The sequence below is a fragment of the Epinephelus lanceolatus genome, chromosome 14, assembly GCF_041903045.1.
Source record: "Epinephelus lanceolatus isolate andai-2023 chromosome 14, ASM4190304v1, whole genome shotgun sequence".
Taxonomy (NCBI): domain Eukaryota; kingdom Metazoa; phylum Chordata; class Actinopteri; order Perciformes; family Serranidae; genus Epinephelus; species Epinephelus lanceolatus.
Genome location: NC_135747.1, coordinates 38,912,871 through 38,940,594, shown reverse-complemented (window position 1 = coordinate 38,940,594; position 27,724 = coordinate 38,912,871). Strand labels below are relative to the sequence as shown.

The following is a 27,724-nucleotide window of genomic DNA, read 5'->3' as shown; positions in this document are numbered from 1 at the left end:
CTCCAAAATTATACAAAGCAAAATAACACACTGATCTTGCTTAAAATGCTGAAAAGCATGTTTCATTTTTACATTCATGTCTTTTGGAGATCACTTCATCTTCTACTTAACTATTTACAGTAAAATAAATTTTGACCAGGGGTGCCCAAACAAATAAAAAAGCACCATGTGACACAATATGAGGGAGACACCACTTGGTGAAGGAAATATAGTCACTCTCCTGCTGTACTGTCTTTTTTTTCTTTCTTTATAGTGGCACAGAGAACATTACATATGTACATTACTCAGTAAAAAAGGAGAAATATGGCTTCTGATTTATGGGCTCCAGAGTTTGACAAAGTTTGTCACGTGTTATTGTTTCCTTTGGTGAATGGTGTAATGAGATCTATGGAGGATGAAGCAGTCTGATAAAAACATGTCACAAACTCAGCCTGTGGAGTTTGGAGGTGAACACATCCCACCTGCATTTTTTAATGAAGTCAGGTAACTGTGAATGAATAACACATTCAAATACAGATTGATTGTTAAATGGATGTTCAGAGAGTGAATTCTTTACTTGTAGTTGTAGGTTCAGTATGTCTGTTATATTATCTGCATGTTTAAGTGATTGTTAATTTTTGACTATCTTAATGGATGAAGGATTAAATGTAACATATATAACTTTAGGTGGACATGTGGAAGTTCACAAATACAGATTCCTTTATTTTATGATCATGTTTATAGTATATATTTTAATAATCTGCAGTAATTCTACTATTGTGTATCTTATTGTGATTCACCGAAACCTCCATGAGCCTATGTACGTTTTCATTGCAGCTTTGTTAATCAACTCTGTTCTTTTCAGCACTGCTATTTACCCAAAGCTTCTGATTGACTTTTTATCTGAAAAACAGATCATATCTTATTCAGCCTGTCTCGTTCAGTATTTTTTGTTTTATACTTTAGGCGGTTCAGAGTTTTCACTGTTGTCAGCCATGGCCTATGACAGGTATGTGTCTATATGTAAACCTCTGCAATATACAACTATAATGAGAAAAACAACTGTCTGTATCTTTCTGGCTTTAGCTTGGTTTGTTCCTGCTTGTCAGATTATGGCACTGACAATAATGTCCTTTAACGAAAAGCTCTGTAGATTTACTTTAAAAGCAATTTTTTGCAGTAACTCAATTTACAAACTTCAGTGTAGCACATCAAGAGCACTGACTATATTGGGTTTGGTCATGTTTCTAAATGTTTCATTTTTTCCGATGCTCTTTATACTTTCCACATATGCACAAATATTCAGAATAACCTATCGAAGTTGCAGAAAAGTCAGGAAAAAAGCTGCAGAGACCTGTTTACCTCACCTGTTGGTTTTGATCAACTTCTCCTTGCTGTGCACATATAATATAATTATAGCTCGACTGGAATCTGAAATTACAAAACTTGCAAATTTAATAATGACTTTACAGCTGGTTTTGTATCATCCACTTGTTAATCCAATCATATATGGACTAAAAATGAAAGAAATTTCAAAGCACCTCAAGCAGTTGTTATGTCATAGGAAGATGAACTAATGTTATCAACACTGATTTCTTCTTCTGTTTAACAGTGCAGAGATGTGATTTCTCTGATCCTTGGAAAGTGTTTAACTTTAGGACTTGTTTTACTTAATAATGCACAGTAATGAGCACTGTCAGCTTCAACAATGAGATGACTGATGACATTTTCTGCAGTTACTCTGTTGCAGTAGTTTCATTCTGAATGTTTTATTACTGTCTTATTGCTTTGAATTTACTGTACAAATGCAGAACCCTATTTATTATATCCAGTATTAGTATTCTGGGTCTATTGCTGAAGTTGATAGAACTAGAACTAAGAGAAAGATTCACATTACACCTGCTTTTGCCTCTTTACACTGTTTATATTGTGTTTAAAAGTAATTTTTTTAAAATTAGATTGCTGAGTCTTGATGCACTGCATGGGTTTTTACTTGTGTCATCCATGAACGTTAGAGTCCCTATGAGCTGTGAGAGCCTCTGGAACAATCTGCAAGAGGACATCCACTCAGCTGACTCTGTATTTTATTTTAAATCATTTCTGAAATCATAAATTTATCCCACAGTAGACCCTGATTGTATTTAACTCTGCTCCCTTACTCCATTAGTTTTTATCTTGTCAGTTTTCACTGTTTTGTTCATCTAATTGTTGTTGATGTGTTTTATAACTTCATGACCATTTTATTAACATGGCAATAAAGGATTTCAAATGTTGAAAACATTGTGGTGTTATTTTATATATTACAGTGTAGTCCTCATAGTGAACACTGTATACTGTTATCTTGGCTATGTGCTACATTTAAGATTGATATAACCTCCTAATCTGGTGCTCTGTCAGAGCGAGGACACCAGAAAGCACAAATTATTTAATATGTTGGTTGTAGCATTTTATTGTTTTTGTTAGGATTAAATATTGTAGTGTAGTGGTTTTAACATATTTTTGGGCCAGCGCAAGTACTTACAAAAATAAACACACAAATCTACAAACTAAATAAACCTAACTACAGACTAATCATCATCATCATCATCATCGGCATCGCAGTCTCGTAAGACCATAGATTTCTTGTGCCTGGGAGTTAGGTTTGGACACAGCGTCTTCTGTGGCTGTGAAGGCCAATCCGGGAGTGGCAGACCCGGCCACAGATGTCACAAGTGTAGGCCGGATTCTGTGATGTTGAGGACGTGATGATGACTTGCTGCTTTCTCAAATTTCTTTTTGTTTCTTTTTGTTGAGACAAGGTTGTTTCATGGGTCTGCAGTCCGGTGCGGAGTGCCTGCTGCCATAGACGACGGTCTGTAGCGGCATCTTCCCCTGGTGGCAGGATTGATGTTGAAGGATTTGAGGTCCTTTTTGCAGACAACCTTATACTGAAGCAGAGGGCGGCCAATTGGCCTTTTGCCAGATGTTAGCTCTGCGTACAGTATGTCTTTTGGCATGTGACCAACGTGCATCTGGCGGACATGGCCCAGCCAGCAGAGACGTCGTTGCCTCAGAAGAGAGAACATTGTTGGGAGCTGTGCCCTCTCTTGGACCGCTGTATCTGTGATCCTGTCCTGCCACGTGATGCCCAGTATGTGTCTCAGGCAGTGCAGATGGAAAGAATTTAACCTCCGCTCTTGGCGCGAGTATGTGGTCCACGCTTCGCTACCATACAGGAGTGTGCTGCTGACACAGGCACTGTACACCTGTATCTTTGTATGGATGGAGAGTTTGTTATTGTCCCATACTCTAGATGTAAGTTTCCCAAAAGTAGAGGCTGCTTTTCCGATCCGGCTGCTGACTTCTGCATCAAGAGACAGGTTGTTGGTAATGGTAGACCCAAGGTAGATAAAGCTGCTCACAGCTTCCAGTGTCTAACTGTTAATGGTGATGGAAGGGGGGGTTTCAGTACCCTGTCCCATGGTCTTGGTTTTCTTCAAGCTAATGGTTACTTTGAAGTTCTGACATGCGTGACTGAACTGGTCAGTGAGGACCTGCAGGTGTTTCTGGGAGTGTGCTGCCACTGTTGCATCATCAGCAAACAGCATTTCCCGAATGATGAGTGATCTGACCTTCGTTTTTGCTTTCAGTCGGGAGAGGTTGAAAAGTTTGCTGTCTGTCCTAGTGTGTAGGTAGACTCCTTCAGTTGACGTTCCAAAGGCTTGGTACAGGAGAAGGGAAAAGAATATCCCAAACAGAGTGGGCACCAGCATGCAGGAAGGACCGAAGAGTGCTGAGGAGTTTTGGAGGGCAGCTTATCCGTTTGACCAGTTGGAAGAGGCCGCTCCTGCTCACAAGATCAAATGCCTTGGTCAACTCAATGAAGGCCATGTAGAGTGGTTTTCGCTGCTCTCTGCACTTCTCCTGCAGCTGTCTCAGGGAGAAGATCATGTCCAAGGTAGAGCTTCCGGCCCTGAATCCTGCCTGTGATTCAGAGTAGATTCTCTCCGCCAGGACTTGAAGTCTACCCAGTAAAACTCTAGCAAAGAGTTTGCCAGTGATGCTGAGTAGGGAGATGCCACGATAGTTGTACAATTGCCCCTGTCTCCTTTATTTTTGTACAGGGTAATGATGTTTGCATCTCTCATGTCCTGTGGGACAGAGCCTTCCTACCAGCACAGGCAGAGGAGCCTGTGGAGTCTGTGCAGTAGAGCAGGCTTTCCGCACTTGAGGACTTATTCCATCACTGTCTGGTGCTTTTCTGCTGGCCAAGCTGTCAATTGCTTTACCTAACTCCTCAGTAGTTGGTTCCATGTTGAGCTCTTCCATTACAGGGAAACGCCCTACATGCCTGAGTGCTGCATCAGAGACAATGTTATCCCTGGTGTAAAGCACCGAGTAGTGTTCCACCCAGCGGTCAAGTTGTTTAGAGCGGTCAGAGATGGTTTCTCCCGAGGCTGTTTTCAGTGGGGCAGTTGAGGATTGGAGCCAATTCTGTTAAACTGGCATCAAACCAGTCATTTGGCCTTCCCAGCTTCTTGCCAAAAACTGACAGGGCTGTGCTGTGGATGGTGTAGTAGTGTCTATATACAGACTCTACATTCAGTGAACGTAGTCTGTAGGCAAACCTCAGAGATCTTGCCTCCGGAAGAAGAGCAGAAGAGCCCTGGTTTCCGGTGCTAGGCTGTTTGTAGTCCGCGTGATATTGATCAATCACGTTTGAGCCGGCTGCAGTTGTTGCCAGGTTAAACGCTCCATGCGGTGAACTAACGAGGCGGAACATAATTGGCGTCACTGCAAACTCTGAATCCATTGCAATGGTTCAGCATATTTACTTATATATTAAAGGAAGTCGGAAACGGAAATTCGTCTCCTCAAACTGGAATGCCAAAAAATCGGGGGTCTGCCCCCAGAGGCTTTATCGCCGTCTGCCGGAAGTCAGACGCCGAATACAGCCGATGGGTTCCGAGAATGCAGACTAAGACACTTAACAGTGTGTTGCTCTCACTGAATGACAGCAAATCAACATGTACATTGACAACAGTTAAACAATCTTGTTTAGCCTGTACAGTTGTACCAATTCTGTACCCAGTTGTTACGTTACCAGTCCATGAATGTTGGGAAGAGGTTTTTTGTTATGCTACTTGTTAGTCGGCACTCCTGTCTGATGTGGATGAGCAAAGATGGAAAGACTTGTGGTTCCTGATGCAGTCTCTGCAGTGCTGCATTCCACTGTTGCAGGTCAGAGGAATCTGTTCAATCTTTGTCCTAACAGCATTAGCAGTTCATCTTCACATGTAATATTCTTAACATTGGCGTGACTGTCACAAACCATAATTTCCCCTCTGGAACAATAAAGTATTTTTGATTCTGATTTTGATTCTGATAGATCTCGGCTACTCTTACATAACATCCATCCATCAATCTTTCTTGGTGAAAACATCACGTACAACTTTTTTATTCAAATACATGCAACTACTACATTTCTCATAGCAACGTCTAAACTATTGAACCAATACAGAAATGAAAGAGAAATCACAAGAATAAACAATAATATTACAAATGAAAGTTTATGTCACTGCTGAGAGTGCGTAAAAGCGGTAACTTTAGATGGTCCTGAGTAACAAATTAATATCCAACCAGGATTTTGATTCTGACAGACAGAAAATCTTCGCTGTTTAATATATGCTTTGATACGACTGAAATAATTTTGGAAACGAAACAGCATGTCTTGCTCTGTCAGAGGGGGGAGATGGAGAGAAACTCAGGGTTTGTTGAAGATAACCTGTTGGCGGGCGGGTTGGGTTATCAGTTACCGCAGTAATTTACCCAGAGTTTCAATTACATCTCTTTCTGAAACACAAAACCCAGAGTTTTTCAGGGTAGGAGTTTTCACCAAACACTGATCCTGAAACAGGGTTCACATGTTTCTGCCGTCTTCTTGTAGTTTCTGATGTAAGCTATTTTGAAGGTCAATCGTCCATGGACTGGTAACATAACACTTAGGCACAGCATTGGCAACATGTGAAGATGAACTGCTAACGCTGTTAGGACAAAGCATGAACAGATTCCTCTAACCTGCAAAGCTGGAATACAGCACTGCTGAGACTGCATCAGGAATCACAATCCTTTCCATCTTTGCTCATCCACAATAGACAGAATCGCCGACTAACAAGCATAACAAAAAACCTCTTCCCAACATTCATGGACTGGTAACGTAACAACTGGGCACAGCAATGGTACAGTTGTGCAAGCTAAGCAAGATTATTCAACTGTTGTCAATGTACGTGTTTGCTGTCATTGAATGAGTTATTGATGCTCTACACACACTCTCTCTATCTCACACACTCACACACACACACACACACACACACACAAACTGTTAAGTGTCTTAGTCTGTAGTTAGGTTGTAGTTTTGTGTGTTTATTTTTTTCATATTGTGAATAAATACTTTTGGAATCATACTTGCTGTCTGTTTAACATTGCAGAGGTGTGAGTGAATCCCTGCTGTGTCAAGAACTCCAAAATCCTTCAAATTGATAGTTTTTTTGTACTTTATGAAACTTAATTAATTAAATGGCTATCATTTTTCCTGGACATAGTGCCACAGAAGGTGAGTTAATGTAAATTAAATCATATTGTCAGACATAATTAATAGTTTTTATTTATTATTATTTATTTTTTTTAGCCATTGTAATACTTTCAACTATGTGTTCCCAACATAAGCATTCAATTACATGCTCTTATAATGATATAGTACAGAATAATAATCAACATTAATAATCAGGAAAGACATTTAGCCTACATTTTAGTTGATGGGAGGAGGTGAGGGACCTGGATCATGAATAGGGGGACACTGGCCCAAAAATAGGTTAAAACTACTGTTCTACATTATGTCATCCTAAAAAAAAATGAAAGAAAAGAAAATCCTACAGCCAGCATATTAAATAATTTGTGCTCTCTGGTGTCCTAGCTCTGACAGAGCACCATTATTATTGTGGAGGTTATGTCAATCTTAAACGTAACACATAGCCAAGATAACTGCTGGGAAAAATATATTCTATTCCTCCACAGTAAAGTTCAGACCGTGTACCGGGCGTTACAATATACAGTGTTCATTATGAGCACTACATTGTAAAATATATAAAATAATGCCTCAATGTTTTTGACATTTGAAATCCTTTATTGCCATGTTAATCAAATGGTCATGAAGTTATAAGACACATCAACAACAATGAGATGAACAAAACAGTGAAAACTGACAAGATAAAAACTAATGGAGTAAGGGAGCAGAGTTAAATACAATCAGGGTCTACTGTGGGATAAATGTATGATTTCAGAAATGATTTAAAATAAAATACAGAGTCAGCTGAGTGGATGTCCTCTGAGAGAGTGTTCCTAGAAACCCATGCAGTGCATCAAAAGTTAGCAATATAAATTTAAAGTAACCTCTTTAAAAACAATCTATAAACAAAAAGTAGGTTTTTAGTTCTAGTATTTATATACTTCAGCAATAGACCCAGAATACTAATAGTGGATGTGGTAAATAGGGTTCTGCATTTGTACAGTAAATTCAGAGCAATAAGACAGTAATGAAACATTCAGAATGAAACTGCTACAACAGAAAAATGTCATCAGTCATCTCATTGTTGAAGCTGACAGTGCTCATTACTGTGCATTATTAAATAAAACAAGTCCTAATGTTAAACACTTTCCAAGGATCAGAGAAATCACATCTCTGCACTGTTAAACAGAAGAAGAAATCAGTGTTGATAACATTAGTTCATCTTCCTATGACATAACAACTGCTTGAGGTGCTTTGAAATTTCTTTCATTTTTAGTCCATATATGATTGGATTAACAAGCGGATGATACAAAACCAGCTGTAAAGTCATTATCAAATTTGCAAGTTTTGAAATATCAGATTCCAGTCGAGCTATTATAACATTAAATGCGCACAGCAAGGAAAAGTTGATCAAAACCAACAGGTGAGGTAAACAGGTCTCTGCAGCTTTTTTCCTGACTTTTCTGCAACTTCGATAGGTTATTCTGAATATTTGTGCATATGTGGAAAGTATAAAGAGCATCGGAAAAAATGAAACGTTGAGTAAAATTACCAAACCCAATACAGTCAGTGCTCTTGAAGTGCTGCAATGAAGATGGTAAATTGAGTTACTGCAAAAAATTGCTTTTAAAGTAAACCTACAGAGCTTTTCGTTAAAGGACAATATTGTCGTTGCCACAAGCTGACAAGCAGGAACAAACCAAGCTAAAGCCAGAAAGATACAGACAGTTGTTTTTCTCATTATAGTTGTATATTGCAGAGGTTTACATATAGACACATACCTGTCATAGGCCATGGCTGACAACAGTAAGAACTCTGCACCGCCTAAAGTATAAAACAGAAAATACTGGAGGAGACAGGCTGAATAAGATATGATCTGTTTTTCAGATAAAAAGTCAATCAGAAACTTTGGGTAAAGAGCAGTGCTGAAAAGAACAGAGTTGATTAACAAAGCTGCAATGAAAACGTACATAGGCTCATGGAGGTTTCGGTGAATCACAATAAGATACACAATAGTAGAATTACTGCAGATTACTAAAATATATACTATAAACATGATCATAAAATAAAGGAATCTGTATTTGTGAACTTCCACATGTCCACCTAAAGTTATATATGTTACATTTAATCCTTCATCCATTAAGATAATCAAAAATTAACAATCACTTAAACTGGCAGATAATATAACAGACATACTGAACTTACAACTGAACATCCATTTAACAATCAACCTGTATTTGAATGTGTTATTCATTCAGTTATCTGACTTAACTGTGTTCACCTCTATACTCCACAGGTTGAGTTTGTGACATGTATTTATCACACTGCTTCATCCTCCATAGATCTAATTAAACTATTCACCATAGCACCAAAACACCAAAACAATAACACGTGAGCGTTCATCATTCTTAGCAAGCAAGCTAACAATAGTTAACATTTGCAAAATATTTTATGTAAGTATTTCCTGCTGAGATAGGATTATTTTTTCATCAGCTGGGGGCACTCAAACTATGATATTGGGCACTGAATTTGATGGTAGCAGTCTAGGGCCTCTAGTTTCGCAGACCACAATGGAAATAAGCCTTTGGGCTTTATTGTGTATTTTAATCCTCAACGATTTTTAATTAATGTATATCAAACTGATCTGCAGTTACTCATGTATGTTTTTTTTAATTGTTGTCAAATAAACCTACCTAACTACCTACCTACCTACCTACCGGGTGAGGCGGAGGCGCAGCGCACCTGCACTTCGCCAACTGGGTGTGGCCAGGTGGCTTTTGGCACACCATGCGCGCTGGCGCAGCTACTCCTCTTTCCCACTTCCGTCCCTCCTACCTGCGCAAGTCGGAAAGAGGGAGGAGAGAAGGCGTGGAGTGGGTTGTACACAGCCGATTCACATGACACCAATCAAATGAGCCCCTCTCCTTGCCCTTAAATGCGCCGTGCAAAGGCGTAATGAGAGTCCCAGGTCCAGGGGTTAGAGGCCCAGCTCCAAGGAGTGGAAGACCGGCTCCGGGGCGTGAGTGACAGGCTGTTCCCGCTGGCCTCAATAGATGCCAGCCTGCGTCGGCTGGCGGATACAGCCGAGCGCCTGCTGTACCCAGCACCCAGGTGGCCATTAAGGCCACGCACACGTGGAGGTGTCGCTAAGCAGAGGAGAGGAAGAAGAGGAAGGGGGGGGGGGGGATCATTAAATAAAATAAATTGAACACTGAAATAATTTGTTTTGGGTGATTTGTTGTCGCCTATATTTAATGTGCTTGAGTAAATTTACACCATAAATGTGTGAATGGATGTACTCCCTTACGGTTCACATAAGTGATGGCTTGGGTATCTGGGGCGCGCAACTGTACATGTGTGCAGTCGATTGCTCCCAGTACCCCAGGGAATCCACATTTCAACAACAAACCTCGCTTCGTTTCCAGCTGGCTCTCAGGTGTGAATGGAAAAATTATGTGCTCATTTGCATGTCGGACTAGACTAGACGTCACTGCATGTATAGCCGAACTGACAGCTCTCTGACTGATCCCCGCCACCGCGGCCATGGTGTGCTGGAAAGACCCAGTGGCGAAGAAGGTCAGAGCCACTGTCACCTTTACAGCAACAGGGAGAGCACAAGTGCCACCGGGGCGCGCATCAGAGGCCACGATGCACGTCACCACTTGGACCACCTCGTGGGGTAGATGTAATTTGTTCCTGTGTAATGAAAAAGAGTACGACATGAAATGACAATTACATTGGACACGGCGATATTCCAGTCATTATTCGTGTGGCCCACCTGCATTCCAGCTCTGTCATGCCCAAATAGGATGTCCTTTGATGGTACACCCTCTCTGCGTAAGTCCTCCTCCTCCTCGCAATAATGTACTCTATCTTTGTAGATCACATTAAGCAAGAACATTTTAACATTTGTATAGGCAATCACATGAAGCACGTAAACCCTTAAGACACCGAACATAACTTACAATTTGTTGACAGCGTTTCTCTCGTGCACGCGCTCTCTCTCTTTCTCTCTCGCAGTCTCACTCTGTTTCTTTTCTTTTGACTTTTCTAAAATGACAGATGCTGAATATATACTCCCTATCTGATGCTGTGGCTGTTTGTGGTTGGCTGAGAGGGATGTAAACCCACTAGTTTGCAGCTGTGTTAATCAAATCAGGTTGGGTTTCCATTACGCGTGCCAAACGGTGCCAAACGGTGCCAAACGGTGCCAATCCCCTTTGATCTGACATCAGATGTGACGGGACAGTCGATACAGAGATACATTTATGTGCTGATTGCAGATAGTTGCATTGAATAGTGGTTTTTGTGGGTATTTATTGCATCGTTAATGTGCCTGACATTCTGGAAACCTGTCTGTGAGATTCTGGTGATGTGTGCGCACTGTCTGCCGGTCAGCCAAACTTCCACTACACTGGCTGCGCTCCATCTGCGCTGACAGTAGACCTAGTTTCAGCTGGTGAGCTTTTAGCGCACCTTCGGCGAAGCCTTTTGGCACGAAACTGTCACTGCGCCAAGCTGCATCTGTCGACACCTCCCCCTGCTGCGCCGCCACACCCATCTCAGCGCACCTCGGTCTGCCAAATTATCAAACTGAGCGCACCTCGGGTTGCCCTGCTCGAAACTAGCTCTGCGTGGGGTTCGCCACCCTGTGCCACCCTGCGCCGCCCCGGGAAACTAGAGGCCTAGATCTTTCCTCCTGGGCCCAGACAGGCTTTTTTTTCTGTGGGGCTGCTGACCACCTCAGACACTTGCTCCTTGCCCCCAAACCATCAAAGGGGGGGCCCTTGCTCACAGCAGGAGCAAAACCTGGAACCAGAGAAGTGAGTGTGCGAACACAAAGTTTGCAACAAACTTTCCAGCAACAAGGAGAACCAAGTTGAGTTAGCATCACGACATCTAGCTCTGCAAGGACCCCGAGCAACTGGCTTCCTCAGATCTGCACCTTTGGAACAAAGGACACAACAAAGACTGCACCTGGAACCACAGCTCTTTCCAGCCCTCCTCTGCCGGCTAACAAAAGCAACATGTTTCAAACCAACTCTTCCCTCCATCCATTCAAGGATTGGTAACGTGACAACTGGGCATAGCTTTATCACAGCTGTACAGGCTAAGCAAGACTGTTTTAATTTGTTGTATGTGATTTAATGCTGTTTATTATTGTTGTGATTGTTTGCAGTTAGGTTATTGGTTAGTTGGCTTTACCAAAGCTAAGTGATGTTAGTTTGCTAATGCTGTTCACAGGCAACGTCTTGCACGCAACTAAACATCCTCTGCACTAATCCAGACCCTTTGCAATACATTTCACATAGACTAATTTACAAATAGGCTTTCAACATAGCTACACCCAAAGAGGCAACTCAAAGTTCCCGCTTCTTTTCCTTTGTCTTTGTCCTGACCACATGGTCAGACAAAACCTGCCCCCATCTGAAGCCAGCTTTGATTCTGCCATCTTGTAACGTTCCAAAGTGATAATTTAGTTAGTTTAGTTAGTTTACTGAATTTTATGAGACTGATATCTTTAACTGGCTATCATTTTTCCCTTTTTGGGAATGGTGCCCCACGAGGTGATTTAATGTAAATTAAGTCACATTATTTAACAGAATTAATAATTATTATGAATAATTATTAAATATTTCAGATAGCCAATTTGATACTTTAATTGGATGACTATTAACAGCTCAGGCCCGTGTTAAGGCTTAAGTTCCAACAAATGGTGCCGCCGTGTAAAACATAGCACTGGTGTCAAGATCACAACAAATAGTATCCTCTCTTTTACAGTATCACCAGTACATTCCCTACATTTTTGGTGTTCCCCCTTGAGGCCTTATATAATTAATTTACAATACACCAATCGATCTCCACGGCGAAATTAAATTTTTTCACTCTGTTGTCATTAACACACAAACAGGACCTATACATGCATAATGGAAAGATGTCAGAGTGAGGGGGCTGCATTGGACAGGCACCCTGGACAGTTGTGGGTCCAGTGTCTTACTCAAGGGCACCTCAGCAGTTCAACTGTTCAAAGGAAAACCTTGTCAACATCTATTTTATCTTATTAGATGAAGTTTGCTGGTCTGGTCATCTCACCTTAGCCATTTCTTTTTGAAACAGCAAAGTGTATCAAGTGAACTGAAAAAGCAACTGATTATACTATTCTGGTAGGCTACCTAAAGTTTAATTTGTACTTGCAGTTTAATAGTAATATATATGCAATATAATATCATAAAAATATCTATACTTGGCAGTGTGTGACGATATGATATTGCCACACAAAAATATTGGGATACTACCCTGTAATGATTTTTTCCCGCATCCCTACCTACTACTGCTGATATTTTGAGTCTAAAAAACTGTAATGGGGCTCAAAAACAAGGTCAAACTATGCTGTAGCTTCAGGCCTCCAGAGTTTCATGAAGTTTGTTTGTTAATATCTGCTTTGGTGGAAAGTTTAATGAGATCCTTGGAGGATGAAGCGATTTGATAAAAAATTTCCACAGACTCAAACAGTTCACTTCTGAATTTTAGAGATGAACACACACCAGGTGCATGTCAGGGTCAGCTATCTGTGAACTGGTAAGACACTTAGTACTGTTCTGAGCGGGTTAGTATTTTCATGTAAGTGAAAGTTTAAAAAATGTAATTCATGTTTGCTTGTTATAAAATCTGCCTGTTTTATTACTCAGCATTTAGTTTTAGATAACATTAATGGAGGATGAGTTAAATGTAACATATATAACTTTTGATGGGTATGTGGATTTACAGAAATACAGATATCTTTATTTTCTGATTATGTTCGCAGTATATATGCTGATATTATGCTGTAATTCTTCTATTGTGTATCTCATATGGACAAAAAAAACCCTGCATGAGCCTATGTATGTTTTCATTGCAGCTTTGTTACTGAACTCAGTTATTGTTTGCTCTGCAATGTACCCAAAGCTGTTGGTTGACTTTTTATCTGAAAAACAGATCATATCTTATTCAGCCTGCCTCCTTCAGTTTTACATTTATTATGCTATTGGCAGTTCAGAGTTCTTACTGTTGTCAGGCATGGCCTATGACAGGTATGTCTCTATATGTAAACCTCTGCAATATCCAACTATCATGACAAAAACCGCAGTGAGTATTATCCTGTTTTTTGCTTGGCTTATACCTGCCAGTCATATCGCACTCCCAACAATACTGAGTGCTCAAGCAAAACTGTGTCACTTTACTTTACCAGGAATATTTTGCAACAATGCAATTTACAGACTTCAGTGTGTACAGTCAAAAGTCATTTCTATATATGGTGTCATTGGTTTGATTGATCTTGCAATTCTGCCTTTCCTTTTCATAATTTTTACATACACAAAGATATTTGTTATAGCCTATCGAAGTTGTAAAGAAGTCAGGAAAAAAGCTGCAGATACCTGTTTACCTCATCTGCTGGTCTTAATTAGTTTCTCCTCTTTGAGTGCGTATGACATCAGTATAGCTCGACTGGAATCTAATTTTCCAAAAACTGCACGCTTCATAATGATGTTACAAATAGTTTTGTATCATCCTTTGCTTAATCCGCTCATATACGGGCTCAAAATGAAGGAAATTTCTAAACATCTCAAAAGGTTGTTCTGTCCAGCCAAAAAGTTTTGATGTATTATCACTGATTATTGATGTACAGTCATTTCTTCTGAAATAATGATGCAGAGATGTGAGTTCTTGAAAGGTATTTCATGCACACACTTATTTCCATCACAAACAGTAAAGAGTCCCTTTTATGAAAATGGAAAAGAATGACCTCAGCTTGAACAATTTAACTCCAAATTTCTGTAGTTATTCAAATTAATATTAATAAACAAATTGTATTCTACATTATCAAGTCATCACAACTTGCATTTAGACAGTTCTCTGTATTTTATTTTACTGTCATGAATTTAAGAAGCAAACCTGAACCCTGTTTACATGTAATAACATTCATATTTGTATCATCGGCTCGGAGTGTATTGGTCAAGTTAAACATTGAGATTCAGCATATTATATATATATATATATATATATATATATATATATATATATATATATATAGATATATATATTGTATTAATGCAGACAGCTAATGTGTTAATCACAACACTGTGGGCGGGGTTGTGCTTAAAAGCTGACTCAGAGGAAAATAATTATTTTTCACTTCAAGATGTGACTTTCAACCATGTGTGCCTGAACAAATGGGCAAAGAAAAATTGTGTGCGTGTGTGTGTGTGTGTGTGTGTGTGTGTGTGTGTGTGTGTGTGTGTGTGGTGGTCATTGCTCTGGCATGTTTTTTTGTTGTTTTCATGTCACAAGTGTTTTGATGAGGCTGAAATGGCAGGTCTGTTTACAGCAAAGCATTTTTTAAATGTATGATGAGAAACATAAAAAACAACAACCTTAAAGTAAATGATAATGTGGCTGTTGTTATTTCCTTACTATGCATGTATTGTCAGTTATCATTAAGTTGTCTGCAACACACACATACCCCTTGAATTTGAATTTATTAGCATACAAGATGTGATAAAAACCAGTATATAAAAAAGACCAAGCAGGGATTGTGCAGGAGAGGTAGGAAACCTGAGGGGGCTCATGGTGAAAACCTCCCCTCTAGAATTTCAAATCTATTCTATAACGAATAATATTTCTCTCCTAAACATGACAGAATAACAGACAAAACAAGAAGATATAATAATTATAAATAAAACAGACACATACACATGACACATAAACATTAACTATGGCACCAGTGTTTTTTCATATCAGATTTAAACAAGAGTAATAATGGACAGGTTTTGGTAAGGACTGTTGTTCCAGGGTATTGGTCCTCTGTATTTCAAAAAATAATCTCCAAGTATTGTGCAGTAATACTGAAGATAAATATCCTATGCTCGTCTTGTTGGATATGAATGGACATCAGAGTTCATTAGGAGAAAGTTGTGAAATACGAGCACGGTCTCACTCTGAAGTCGTCGAAATCTAGCGCTTGGGCACTGATTTGTGGCATCAGAAACCAACGAAAAAAGGCGTCCTTCAACGTCAACAAAAAATAAGTGGCCGGCTGCCAGTGTAGTTTAACGGTGCCCGAACATTGACTTTCACCTGAGAGAGCAATGTTCGTGTCCTGTAAGATTATAAAGCCAAAGCCTGTTCTTTTTTCCTAAACCTAACCAAGTGTTTTTGTTGCCTAAACCCAACCATGTAAAAGGATGTTGTACATAGTTGTTGTGATGAATTAATGAATGCAGTTGAAGGGATTATTGGCAAGTTTCTAAAAAAGCCTAGGAACTCAAACAGAAAATCCTCTTTAGCTTGGATAAATGAGTCCATTCGAAATTCAATGAAACAGCGGGATGTGCCTCTGCAAACTGCAATGAGAAGCTGTTTAAATAATGACAGGGCTATATAAAAAGGACTAAGAATTAAGAAATGCAAAAGCTGAATATTATATCTATGTAATCACAGAAGCCAGAGGAAATTGTTCTGCAACGTGAAAACAAATAAATAGTTTGATAAAGCCGTTCTAAAGCTGCAAATCAACAACAAGTCAGAGTGAGAATGTGTTGCATATACACACAGGCCCAAAGTACACACACATGCACAAACAGGACATATACATGCATTAAATGGAGGGGTGTCAGGGTGCGGGGGCTGCCAACTGACCGGTGCCCTGGGCAGTTGGAGGTTCAGGTTAGCTGACACCTCTCCAGTGACCAGTCCACGCTCCATATTTGGTCTAGACTCGAACTGCTGAACCTCCAGTTGCCAAACCAAGTCCCTATAGACTGAGCTGCCGCCTCCAAAATCGAGATTGGGTCACTGCACTGCCTGTTTCTTGCCTAAAACGTTTTCAAAACATGTTTTAGTGCCCTTTTTAGTGCCCTTTCCAGCACGTCCTGTCATCATGTGAAGTGGCACAGGATGGCAGCACAACCAGGTCCTGTGGAAGCTGGTGGAGCTCCTGGAGAAATGTAGAGTAGCCGCAAACACCTCTTCTGGCAACGGGACACCAGGCGTTCCCTTTGTCCAGCCAGGAGAGAGCCAACAGAGGCCGATGGCAGGCCATGCAAGTTCACTGCTGAACCCTGGAAAGGAACGGGAAATGCATGTAGACCTTGGCAAGCAACTGGTCTTCCCTAACAAGATTGTGCAGACGAACCTGAGACCAGACGTGATGTGGTCCTCATCATCGAGTTGAATGTCCCCTGGGAGGAGGGAATACCAGCAGCACATGAGCTAAAGTGGCTCAAGTACTCTGAGCTGGCTGCAGAGTGCAGAGAGGCAGGCTGGGAAGCATCCATCCACCCAGTGGAAGTTGGGTGCAGGGGCTTCGTGGGCAGGTCGGTTAGCCAGCTTCTCCAGGTTGCAGGAACAACAGGCACAAGTCTGCAGAGGGCCATCAAGGAGCTGGCAGTGGAGGTAGAGAGAGCTAGCTACTGGCTGTGGCTACGGAGGAGAGACAGCCAATGGGGCCAGACACCCCAGTAGGGTCAGCTGCAGGGAGTGGCAAGGAGACATCTCTCTACAGCCACTGCCCCCCCCCACCCAGAGATGTACTGGCTCGGGGGTGAAACATCAGTGAAAGGTGGCACCAGCTGAAGACCCTGCAGCTGACCCCAAGTGCACCGGAGGAGGTGTGACAGGCAAGATGCTGGGCAGGTTAATACCAGGGACAACCCGTACATTCCCTTGTACCAGTTTTTGTATGTTCCAGTGGCCTTTCCTGCCCAGCTGAGGACTTTTGCAGTGTGTGCTTGGCCACTTACACAATCTGTGTGTAACTACCTGCCCAGCTTTCAGCCTAAGGCCCTCACCGGTTGTACGTGAATGTGTCTGTGCGGCGTCAGATTGGCCATAATTACCCCCTTGTGTTGTGTGTGAGGGGGCTCAGTGTTGTCTTTAGCATCAGGAGATTCATCATTTGTGGGTGTGAGTGTGGGTGTCTCTTCCTCACTTTAATTTTCACTGTCATAGTATCATTTAGTTCAGATTCTGGTACAGTGGTATGATTTTCAGTCTCCTCCAGCTGATCGTCCAGTGCACTCTGGACTGCATGTGGGCCATCTACCTTGCAAAGCCTAGAGATATGCACACAGACAGGTGCCCCCATGCCTCACAAATATCACCACACCATCTTGGCCAATGACCACACCTGGACCTTTCCATTCTGTACAATCCCCCCCTTTGTAGTAGACTTTGTTTCCTGTCTCGTATCGGTCATCAGTGGGCCACAGTTGTTTACAAAGGGCTCTACAGATCCTCTCAGAGGATTCAGGTTCTGTAAATGCTCTCCTTGCATTGTGTAGTCCTGTGTTGTGCTAAGCTACCCAAATACCCATGTTCGCAACCTCTAGAGCTGGGGGCTGATCAGTGAGATCAGTGAGAGGGTTCTGTCCGAATACCAGCTGGTAGGGACTGTAACCATGCACATTGTGTATAGAGTTTTTTGCCATTAGGGCCCAGTCTAGGGCTGTCTTCCAGTCACATCCACTTTTTTTTTTGTTTTGTTTTGTTTTTTTTTACTTTATCAGGATTTCAGTGAGGGTTTGATTATGTCTTTCCAAAAAACCCTTGCTCCATGGGCTGTAAGCTGCAGTTGTTGTCACTTCAATATTAAAGCTTTCAGCCATGTTTCTCATTTCTTCGCTGCTGAATTCACCCCCGTTGTCACTGAACAGTCTGCATGGAGGACCGTGAACACTTATCCAGCAATGAATAAAGTGTTTCAGTGTTTTTGGTGGTGATAATGCTCCCTGCACTGAAGCATGTGAAGTGGTCAATGGCATGCAGATACCAAACTCGGCTCTAGCTCATGTAAGTCCACTGCTACAGTTTCAATCAATCAATCAATCAATCAATCAATTTTATTTATAAAGCCCAATATCACAAATCACAATTTGCCTCACAGGGCTTTACAGCATACAACATCCCTCTGTCCTTTGGACCCTCACAGCGGATAAGGAAAAACTCCCCAAAAAAACCCTTTAACAGGGAAAAAAAAAGGTAGAAAGCTCAGGAAGAGCAACTGAGCAGGGATCCCTCTTCCAGGACGGACAGACGTGCAATAGATGTCGTACAGAACAGATCAGCATAATAAATTAACAGTAATCCGTAGGCTATGACACAATGAGACAGAAATAGAGAGAGAGAGAGAGATGCAGACTTACTAGAGCTACCAGATAATAGAGAGTTACAGTAATCCAGCCTAGAGGTAACAAAAGCGTGGACCAATTTTTCTGCGTCTTTTCGGGTCAGGATAGGCCTAATTTTCGCAATATTACGCAGATGAAAAAATGCAGTCCGTGAGGTTTGTTTTAAATGAGAATTAAAGGACAAATCTTGATCAAATTTTACTCCGAGGTTTCTTACGGTAGTGCTGGAGGCCAGAGCAATGCCATCTAGAGAAACTATGTCATCAGATAAAGAGTCTCTGAGTTGTTTGGGGCCAAGAACAATAACTTCAGTTTTGTCTGAATTTAACATCAGGAAATTGGTGCTCATCCAAGTTTTTATGTCTTTAAGGCAGTTATGGAGTTTAGTTAATTGATTACTTTCTTCTGGCTTCATAGATAAATACAACTGTGTATCATCCGCATAACAATGGAAATTTACAGAGTGATTTCTAATGATGTTACCTAAAGGAAGCATATATAGAGTAAATAGGATTGGTCTGAATACACAGAACCTTGCGGAACTCCAAAACAAACTTTAGTACGTAAGGATGACTCATCACGAACGTGAACAAACTGAAAACGATCAGATAAATAAGATTTAAACCAGCTTAGTGCAGAACCTTTTAGGCCAATTAAGTGTTCCAGTCTCTGTAGCAGAATTTGATGGTCAGTTGTGTCAAACGCCGCACTAAGATCTAATAAAACAAGAACAGAGACGAGTCCTTTGTCTGAAGCAATCAGAAGGTCATTTCTAGTGCTGTCTCAGTGCTAAGATGCACTCTAAATCCTGACTGAAATTCCTCAAATAAATTATTATCATGGAGAAAATCACACAGCTGGTCTGTGACTACTTTCTCAAGGATCTTTGAAAGAAAGGGAAGATTAGATATTGGTCTATAGTTGGCTAACACCTCTGGACCCAGGGTGGGCTTTTTTAGGAGAGGTTTAATTACAGCTACCTTAAAAGACTGTGGTACATAGCCTGTTAATAAGGATATATTGATCATATCTAATATATGAGTGTTAACTAAAGGAAAGACCTCCTTAAGTAGCCTAGTTGGGATGGGGTCTAAGAGACACGTTGATGATTTAGATGAAGAAATCACTGCGGTCAATTCTTGAAGAGAAATTGGTGAGAAGCAATCTAAATATATATTAGATTCTACAGCTGTGTTTGAGGTTAGATAGGAACTATCTGAGGACAGGAGGTCATGAATTTTGCCTCTAATAGTTAGAATTTTGTCATTAAAAAAGCTCATAAAATCATTACTGCTAAGGGCTAAAGGAATACAAGGCTCAATAGAGCTGTGACTCTCAATCAGCCTGGCTACAGTGCTGAAAAGAAACCTGGGGTTGTTCTTATTGTCTTCTATTAATGCTGAGTAATAGTTTGCTCTGGCATTGCGGAGGCCCCTCTTATAAGTTTTGAGACTGTCTGCCCAGATTAAACGAGATTCTTCCAGTTTGGTTAATCGCCAATTCCTTTCAAATTTTCGCGATATTTGTTTTAACTTACAGGTTTGAGAGTTATACCAAGGAGCAAACTTTCTTTGCTTTTTTAACTTCTTTTTAAGAGGAGCTACAGAGTGTTGTTCGCAGCGAGCCTACGGAGCTATCGACAAAATGATCGATTCGGGAGAGGTTAAAGTCGGTACGGGAAACCTCTGTTACTGAGGGACTTGGTATTGAATTTAACGACAGAGTAATCTTTTCCTTAAATTTTGCGACAGCACTATCTGATAAACATCTAGTATAGTAACTGTTGCTGAGTGGCATGTAATCAAGTAAAAAGAAATCAAAAGTAATCAAATAATGATCCGATAGCGAGGAATTCTGTGGAAAGACTGTTAACAATTTCAATTCCATATGTTTCATTGCAGATTGAGGCCATGGGCAAACCCACCACTGGCTTTTGTTTGGTAATGAGTTTGCAGTATTCTTTGTAATGTTTGCAGTATTCTTTTGCGACAAGGTTCAGACCATTAAAAATGCCATCAATTCCACAACACCAATAACAACGCTGCAGCCACCTAGACACTTAGAGCTGACTCATTTTGCACCTGTAACTGACAAAACTGTCCAAGAGATCATCACCAGTCTGAGTTCATCTACATGCTGCCTCGATGTGTTACCCACTAGATTTCTAAAGTCTGTGCTGAGCAGTTTGTTAACACCACTCGCTCACATAGTTAACATGTCACTACAATCTGGAACATTCCCAAAGGCCTTGAAAACTGCGGTCATAAAGCCTCTCCTAAAGAAGAGCAGTCTTGATGCCACAGTACTGAACAACTACCAGCCCATTTCAAATCTGCCGTTTTTAGGCAAAGTCCTTGAGAAAGTTGTTTACCACCAGCTTACTGACTTTCTCCTAATGAACAACTCCTTTGATGTTTTCCAGTCAGGTTTTAGACCCCATCACAGCACTGAGACCGCTCTTATTAAGGTGACAAATGACATCCGCCTGAACACTGACGCAGGCAAAGTCTCAGTTTTAGTCCTGCTAGATCTGAGTGCTGCTTTTGACACTGTCGATCATGAGATCCTTTCACAGAGACTAGAGGACTGGGTGGGCATCTCTGGCACTGCCCTAAATTGGCTGAAGTCCTATCTAGAAGACAGGAAGTACTTTGTTGAAATTGGTAACTGTGTCTCAGACCACATGGCCTTGACCTGTGGGGTGCCCCAAGGGTCAATCCTGGGACCCCTTCTGTTCAATCTCTACATGCTGCCTTTAGTGCCAGTTAATACAAAGTAATAATGTGTCCTACCACAATTATGCAGACGACACTCAGATCTATGTCTCACTGACAGAAGGTGAATATGGACCAGTGGATTCACTCTGTCACTGCATCCAACAGGTCAGTGTGTGGATGCCAAACAACTTTGTCCAGCTAAATTCAGACAAGACTGAAGTCATCGTATTTGGTCCACAGAAACAAAGAGAAAGTGTCAGCAGTCACCTCCAGTCTCTCTCTCTAAAACCTACAAATCAGGTTAGAAATCTCGGGGTAATAATGGACTCAGACTTGAACTTTAACAGCCACATCAAATCAATAACATCAGCAGCTTTTTACCATCTAAAAAACATTGCCAAAATCAAAGGTGTAGTGTCTAAACCTGACTTGGAGAGACTTATCCATGCATTTGCCTCTAGTAGGTTAGACTACTGTAACGGCCCGCTCACTGGCCTCTCCAAACGGGCCGTAAGACAGCTGCAGTACATCCAGAATGCTGCTGCTCGGGTCCTGACCAGAACCAGGAAGTACGAGCACATTAGTCCTGTGCTCAGGTCTCTACACTGGCTTCCTGTGGCTCAGAGAATAGACTTTAAAGCAGCTCTGCTTGTGTACAAGTCTCTCCACGGCCTAGCACCAAAGTACATCTCTGACATGTTAGTGCCATATGAACCATCTCGGACTCTGAGGACCTCAGGGACCGGCCTCGTGCTGGTGCCCAGAGTCAGGACTAAAAATGGGGAATCAGGATTCCAGTTTTATGCAGCTAAAATCTGGAACAGTCTTTCTGAAGATGTGAGACAGGCCTCTACTCTGACAATGTTCAAATCTAGGCTCAAAACAGCTCTATTTCACTGTGCATATGACTGAAAGGATCTTACCTGCACTCTTCTCTTTTAAAGTTCATTTTATAATGATTATTTATGTTTTTATTTTGTACTGTGATTTTAATGCATTTTCTTGCTCTGTAAAGCACTTTGAATTACTTTGTGTACGAATTGTGCTCTACAAATAAACTTGCCTTGCCTTGCTATATCTGATGTATTTTTCACAGTTTTTTTGTGCTTGCCCTTGAAAATGGTGGTGCATTCATCATCGTTATTACCTGAACAGGCCAGTAGTTTTTTCAGTCTGTCCAAACTGCTTGTGTAGTTTCAACAGAACTTTCTGTTTTTCACGCTAACACACAAATCTACCTCCCCTCAGAGCCAAACAACATCAGCAAACAAACTGACCTTAATAACTGTCTTTACGACATCAAATCCTGGATGGTTGCAAACTTTCTCCAGCTCAATGACAGTAAAACTGAAGTTATTTTAATTGGACCACAGCACTTAACCAGCCTTATTTCTCATCATCTGGGCCCTTGGGCCTCCTCTCTTAAATCTTACGTTAAAAATCCTGAAGTCATATTTTATTCAGAATTAAAGTTTGACAAACAAATCAATCAGGTAGTAAAATTAAATTTCATGCAGTTGCACACAATATCCAAACTCAGATCAATTCTCTGTAGTTCTGACCTGGAGAAAGTCATCCACACCTTCATTTCCTCCTGCCTCTACTATTGCAATTGGTTATATTTTGGTATTACTCAGTCTTGTTTATGTCGTCCAATCTAGTCCATCTAGTCCAAAATTCAGCAGCAAGAGTTTTAACAAGGTCAAAAAAGAGGGAGCACATTACTCCCATTCTTGCCTCCCTACACTGGCTGCCTGTTAGCTACAGAATACATTTTAAGATTCTGATCTGATCAAAGACTTCTGTTTGTCCCCAGATGCAGGACCAAGGGTTATGGGCACAGGGCTTTCTCAATCACTGCCCCTGGAATTCTCTGCTCCCACCGTCTGATTCTCCCCCACCACTGAGATTTTCAAGAATCATCTTAAAATACACTTTTACTCTATAGCCTTTAATTGTGAATAATGTGACTGTCATTGTTGGTGTTACTGTCACACTGTATAAAAAAATATTGTACTGTCGGTGCCATAATAACAAAAATTATATATCATCATTACCGTTCTTACTATATTATAATTATTATTTCACTGCTATTATCACTCAAACTTTTGTGTTTCTCTTTTTGTTTTTGTTTGTTTCTTTTTCTGTGTGCTGTAAGAGCACTTTAGATCAACTATGTTTGTGTTTAAAGCGCTATATAAATAAAGTTGACTTGACTTCACTTGACTATTAATAAGACCGCTGCACACTATTTGACAACATGTCACTTGACTTCTCCACTGTTGACTTCTCCATCATCTCTTTCCAACCTGTAGAATGTGACACACTCACAGATGTCATCATGGTTTGCACTTCAGGTTGAGAGAAACCTGCTATTTTTTGGTTTCAGATGAGAGCCAACTTTTTGAATTCTGAACCAAATTGTTTTTGTTTCAAAATTAGGTGTGGGAACCAGAACGGAAACAGCTCTATACTGGTGGAAAAGGGGTTCATGTGTGTTGCAGACAAACTCATGATTATTGACTGTGCATGCATAGTAAGGAAATAACAGCCACATTATCTTTTATTTTAAGGTTTATTTTTTTTTATGTTTCTCATCGTATGTTTACAAAATGTTTTGCTGCACACACACAATCTTGATTTCCCCATTGTTCAGGCACAGATGGTCAAAAGTCACAGCTTGAAGTGAAAAATAATTATTTTCCTCTGAGTCAGCAAATATAAACTTGAACTTATGAAGCAAATTTCAATCTGTGATGTGCAATAAAACAAGAGAACCATTTCTGAAACACATGCATGTACACACTCTCAGTGTTGTGTTAACACATTAGCTGTCTGCATTTATGCAATATATATAATATGCTGAATTTCAATATTTAACTTGACCAATACACCCTGAGCCAATGATACAAATATGAATGTTATTACATGTAAACAGGGTTCAGGTTTGCTTCTTAAATTCATGACAGTAAAATAAAATACAGAGAACTGTCTAAATGCAAGTTGTGATGATCTGATAGTGTAGAATTCATTTTTTTTTTTAAAATTAACCACAGAAATTTGGAGTTACATTGTTCAAGCTGAGGTCATTCTTTGCCATTTTCATAAAAGGGACTCTTTACTGTTTGTGATGGAAATAAGTGTGTATATAGAAATACCTTTCAAAAACTCACATCTCTGCATCATTATTTCAGAAGAAATGACTGTACATCAATAACCAGTGATAATACATCAAAATTTTTTGGCTGGACAGAACAACCTTTTGAGGTGTTTAGAAATTTCCTTCATTTTGAGCCCATATATGAGCGGATTAAACAAAGGATGATACAAAACTATTTGTAACATCATTATGAAGCGTGCAGTTTTTGGAAAATTAGATTCCAGTCGAGCTATACTGATGTCATACGCACTCAAACAGGAGAAACTGATTAAAACCAGCAGATGAGGTAAACAGGTATCTGCTGCTTTTTTTCTGACTTCTTTACAACTTCGATAGGCTATAACAAATATCTTTGTGTATGTAAAAACTATGAAAAGCAAAGGCAGAATTGCGAGATCGATCAAAGCAATGACACCATATATAGAAATGACTTTTGACTGTACACACTGAAGTCTGTAAATTGCATTGTTACAAAATATTCCTGGTAAAGTAAAGTGACACAGTTTTGCTTGAGCACTCAGTATTGTTGGGAGTGCGATATGACTGGCAGGTATAAGCCAAGCAAAAAACAGGATAATACTCACTGCGGTTTTTGTCATGATAGTTGGATATTGCAGAGGTTTACATATAGAGACATACCTGTCATAGGCCATGCCTGACAACAGTAAGAACTCTGAACTGCCTAGAGAGTAAAATGCATGAAACTGAAGGAGGCAGGCTGAATAAGATATGATCTCTTTTTCAGATAAAAGGTCAATCAAAAGCTTTGGATAGACAACAGTGGTGAAAATGACAGAGTTTAGTAACAAAGCTGCAATGAAAACATACATAGGCTCATGCAGGGTTTTTTTTGTCCATATGAGATACACAATAGAAGAATTACAGCATAATATCAGCATATATACTGTGAACATAATCAGAAAATAAAGATATCTGTATTTCTGCACTTCCACATGTCCGTCAAGAGTTATATATGTTACATTTAACTCATCCTCCATTAATGTTATCTAAAACTAAATGCTGAGTAATAAAACAGGCAGATTTTATAACAAGCAAACATGAATTACATTTTTTAAACTTTCACTTACATGAAAATACTAACCCACTCAGAACAATACTGAGTGTCTTACCAATTCACAGATAGCTGACCCTGACATGCACCTGGTGTGTGTTCATCTACAAAATTCAGAAGTGAACTGTTTGAGTCTGTGGAAAGTTTTTATTAAATTGCTTCATCCTCCAAGGATCTCATTAAATTTTCCACCAAAGTAGATACTAAAAAACTTCATGAAACTCTGGAGGCCTGAAGCTACAGCATAGTTTGACCTTGTTTTTGAGCCCCATTACAGTTTTTCATACTCAAAATATTGGCAGTAGTAAATCAGTACAGCTTTGTATCCCAATATTTCTGTTTGGTTATATTGTATCGTCACACAGTGCCAGGTATTATTTTTTTGTTATATTCAAATATTTTCAAGGCAATACTTTTAATATTTTCAAAACATTATCGATTGCTTTTTCAGTCCACGGATACATTTTGCTGCTTCGAAAAAATGTCTGCAAGATTTCATTGATTGCTTAGTTGAAGAAAAAAAAGAAAAAAAGAAAAACAAAACAAAACAACAACAAACAAACAAATGTGAAACTCTATTAGGACCCTTATTTCCAGGGCTGGTACCTGTGGTTATTCTACAGGCTAGTTAATAACATGCCGCGCAGGAAATCCAAAGTGTGGGATCATTTTGAGAAGGTGAAGGACGAACCCAAGGTGATATGTAAACTCATCTTCATTGGTCGACTACAAACATGACATATCATCTGAAACATGGAAGTCGCTACATGCCCATTAGCCCACAGCGTCAATAACAGGCGGCTCGCTCAGTGTGTGACGTGCTCTTGTAGATAAAATATAGGCCTATATTAATGAAGGTTCATTGGCTCATCTGTTTTACTAATGCGGCACCTTCATACAACGTAGATCACACACACATACTATAATTTGGCTTTCAACATAACTACACTCAGAGAGAGACCTCATAGTTCCTGCTTCACAAGTTTCTGTTGTTATTCTAACCAACCACATGTGCTCAGAGGATTTCCCTTCGAGGCTATCTTTGATTTGGCTTTCTTCTTTGCAGTTATCTCTGTTGTCAGCCATTATGTTTTGTGTGTTCTTACACACAAAGACAAAAGCCCAGGTCGGACCAAAGATTTGCGATAATAATAATAATAAGTTTATTTGTATAGCACCTTTCAAAACCAAAGTTACAAAGTGATTTACAATAAAAACAAAAACAATTAAACAAATAAAAACAAATAAAAGATCCCCAACATCAAGACACATATTAAAATAGTTTAAAATAACAATAACAAGGAATTAAGAAAAAGCCATATGATAAAATTGTTAAAATTGTAAAAATTGTTATTCACGTCAGCGGTAATGACACCCGGTTACGCCAATCGGAGGTCACTAAAATTAATATTGCCTCGGCGTGTGAATATGCAAAAACGATGTCGGACTCTGTAGTTTTCTCTGGACCCCTCCCAAATCTGACCAGTGATGACATGTTTAGCCGCATGTCATCATTTAATCGCTGGCTGTCCAGGTGGTGTCCAGCAAACAATGTGGGTTTCATTAATAATTGGCTGCTCTCATTTCTAGGAACCTGGCAAACTTTATTAGTAATTGAAATCCCTGACAACCCAGAGTTGAGATCAGGACTCAGAGTCGCAGTCCTATATGCCTCTCTGAGCTTCTAGTTCAGTTACCCAGCCATAGTTTTCATAGTTTTATACAAACGGTGTCTGTCCCCCGACCACCTACATTATTTAAATCCAAAATTAAACAAAGAGGAGTTGTGCATAACAACCTCATAAAAATTAAAACCTCTTCTGTGACAGAAAGACAAAACAGGAGAATTAAATGCGGACTGTTGAATATCAGGTCTCTATCGTCTAAAGCAGTGTTAGTAAACGAATTAATATCAGATAATCATATTGATTTACTCAGTCTCACTGAAACCTGGCTGTGTCAAGATGAATATGTTAGTCTTAATGAGTCCACTCCTCCCAGTCATAATAATACCCACATTCCTCGAGGCAGTGGCCGAGGAGGGGGAGTTGCAGCCAGTTTTAACTCTAGTCTGTTAATCAGCCCTAA

At 40.1% G+C, this 27,724-nt stretch overlaps 4 protein-coding genes across 4 annotated transcripts; 2 read left to right on the top strand and 2 right to left on the bottom strand.

Annotated features, from left to right (window-relative positions):
- Nucleotides 1-626: 626 nt before the first annotated feature.
- LOC144466816 (olfactory receptor 6N2-like) lies at nucleotides 627-1,556 on the top strand. Its single transcript, XM_078174222.1, has one exon. It carries the CDS (start codon nucleotides 630-632, stop codon nucleotides 1,554-1,556), a length of 927 nt encoding a protein of 308 aa, XP_078030348.1. The 5' UTR covers nucleotides 627-629.
- Nucleotides 1,557-7,736: 6,180 nt separating this feature from the next.
- Nucleotides 7,737-8,663, bottom strand: LOC117250070 (olfactory receptor 6N2-like). Its single transcript, XM_033616051.2, has one exon. The coding sequence runs from the start codon at nucleotides 8,661-8,663 to the stop codon at nucleotides 7,737-7,739; it is 927 nt and encodes a 308-aa protein (XP_033471942.2).
- Nucleotides 8,664-13,234: 4,571 nt separating this feature from the next.
- LOC117250328 (olfactory receptor 1500-like) lies at nucleotides 13,235-17,023 on the top strand. The gene is made up of 3 exons (XM_078174175.1): nucleotides 13,235-14,154; nucleotides 16,448-16,605; nucleotides 16,689-17,023. The coding sequence occupies exons 1-3, from the start codon at nucleotides 13,235-13,237 to the stop codon at nucleotides 17,021-17,023; spliced, it is 1,413 nt and encodes a 470-aa protein (XP_078030301.1).
- Nucleotides 17,024-24,635: 7,612 nt separating this feature from the next.
- LOC117250023 (olfactory receptor-like protein OLF4) lies at nucleotides 24,636-25,562 on the bottom strand. Its single transcript, XM_033615974.2, has one exon. The coding sequence runs from the start codon at nucleotides 25,560-25,562 to the stop codon at nucleotides 24,636-24,638; it is 927 nt and encodes a 308-aa protein (XP_033471865.2).
- Between the last annotated feature and the right edge of the window lie 2,162 nt (nucleotides 25,563-27,724).

What these genes read in the sequence shown, in the direction of transcription:
- LOC144466816 (XM_078174222.1), top strand. Translation starts at nt 630, where the DNA reads ATGGATGAAGGATTAAATGTAACATATATAACTTTAGGTGGACATGTG.
- LOC117250070 (XM_033616051.2), bottom strand. Translation starts at nt 8,663, where the DNA reads ATGGATGAAGGATTAAATGTAACATATATAACTTTAGGTGGACATGTG.
- LOC117250328 (XM_078174175.1), top strand. Translation starts at nt 13,235, where the DNA reads ATGGAGGATGAGTTAAATGTAACATATATAACTTTTGATGGGTATGTG. An exon ending in TTGTTCTGTCCAGCCAAAAA is followed by an intron (nt 14,155 to 16,447) that starts GTTTTGATGTAT and finishes CATCATGTGAAG; the next exon opens with TGGCACAGGATGGCAGCACA. An exon ending in GCCGATGGCAGGCCATGCAA is followed by an intron (nt 16,606 to 16,688) that starts GTTCACTGCTGA and finishes AAGATTGTGCAG; the next exon opens with ACGAACCTGAGACCAGACGT.
- LOC117250023 (XM_033615974.2), bottom strand. Translation starts at nt 25,562, where the DNA reads ATGGAGGATGAGTTAAATGTAACATATATAACTCTTGACGGACATGTG.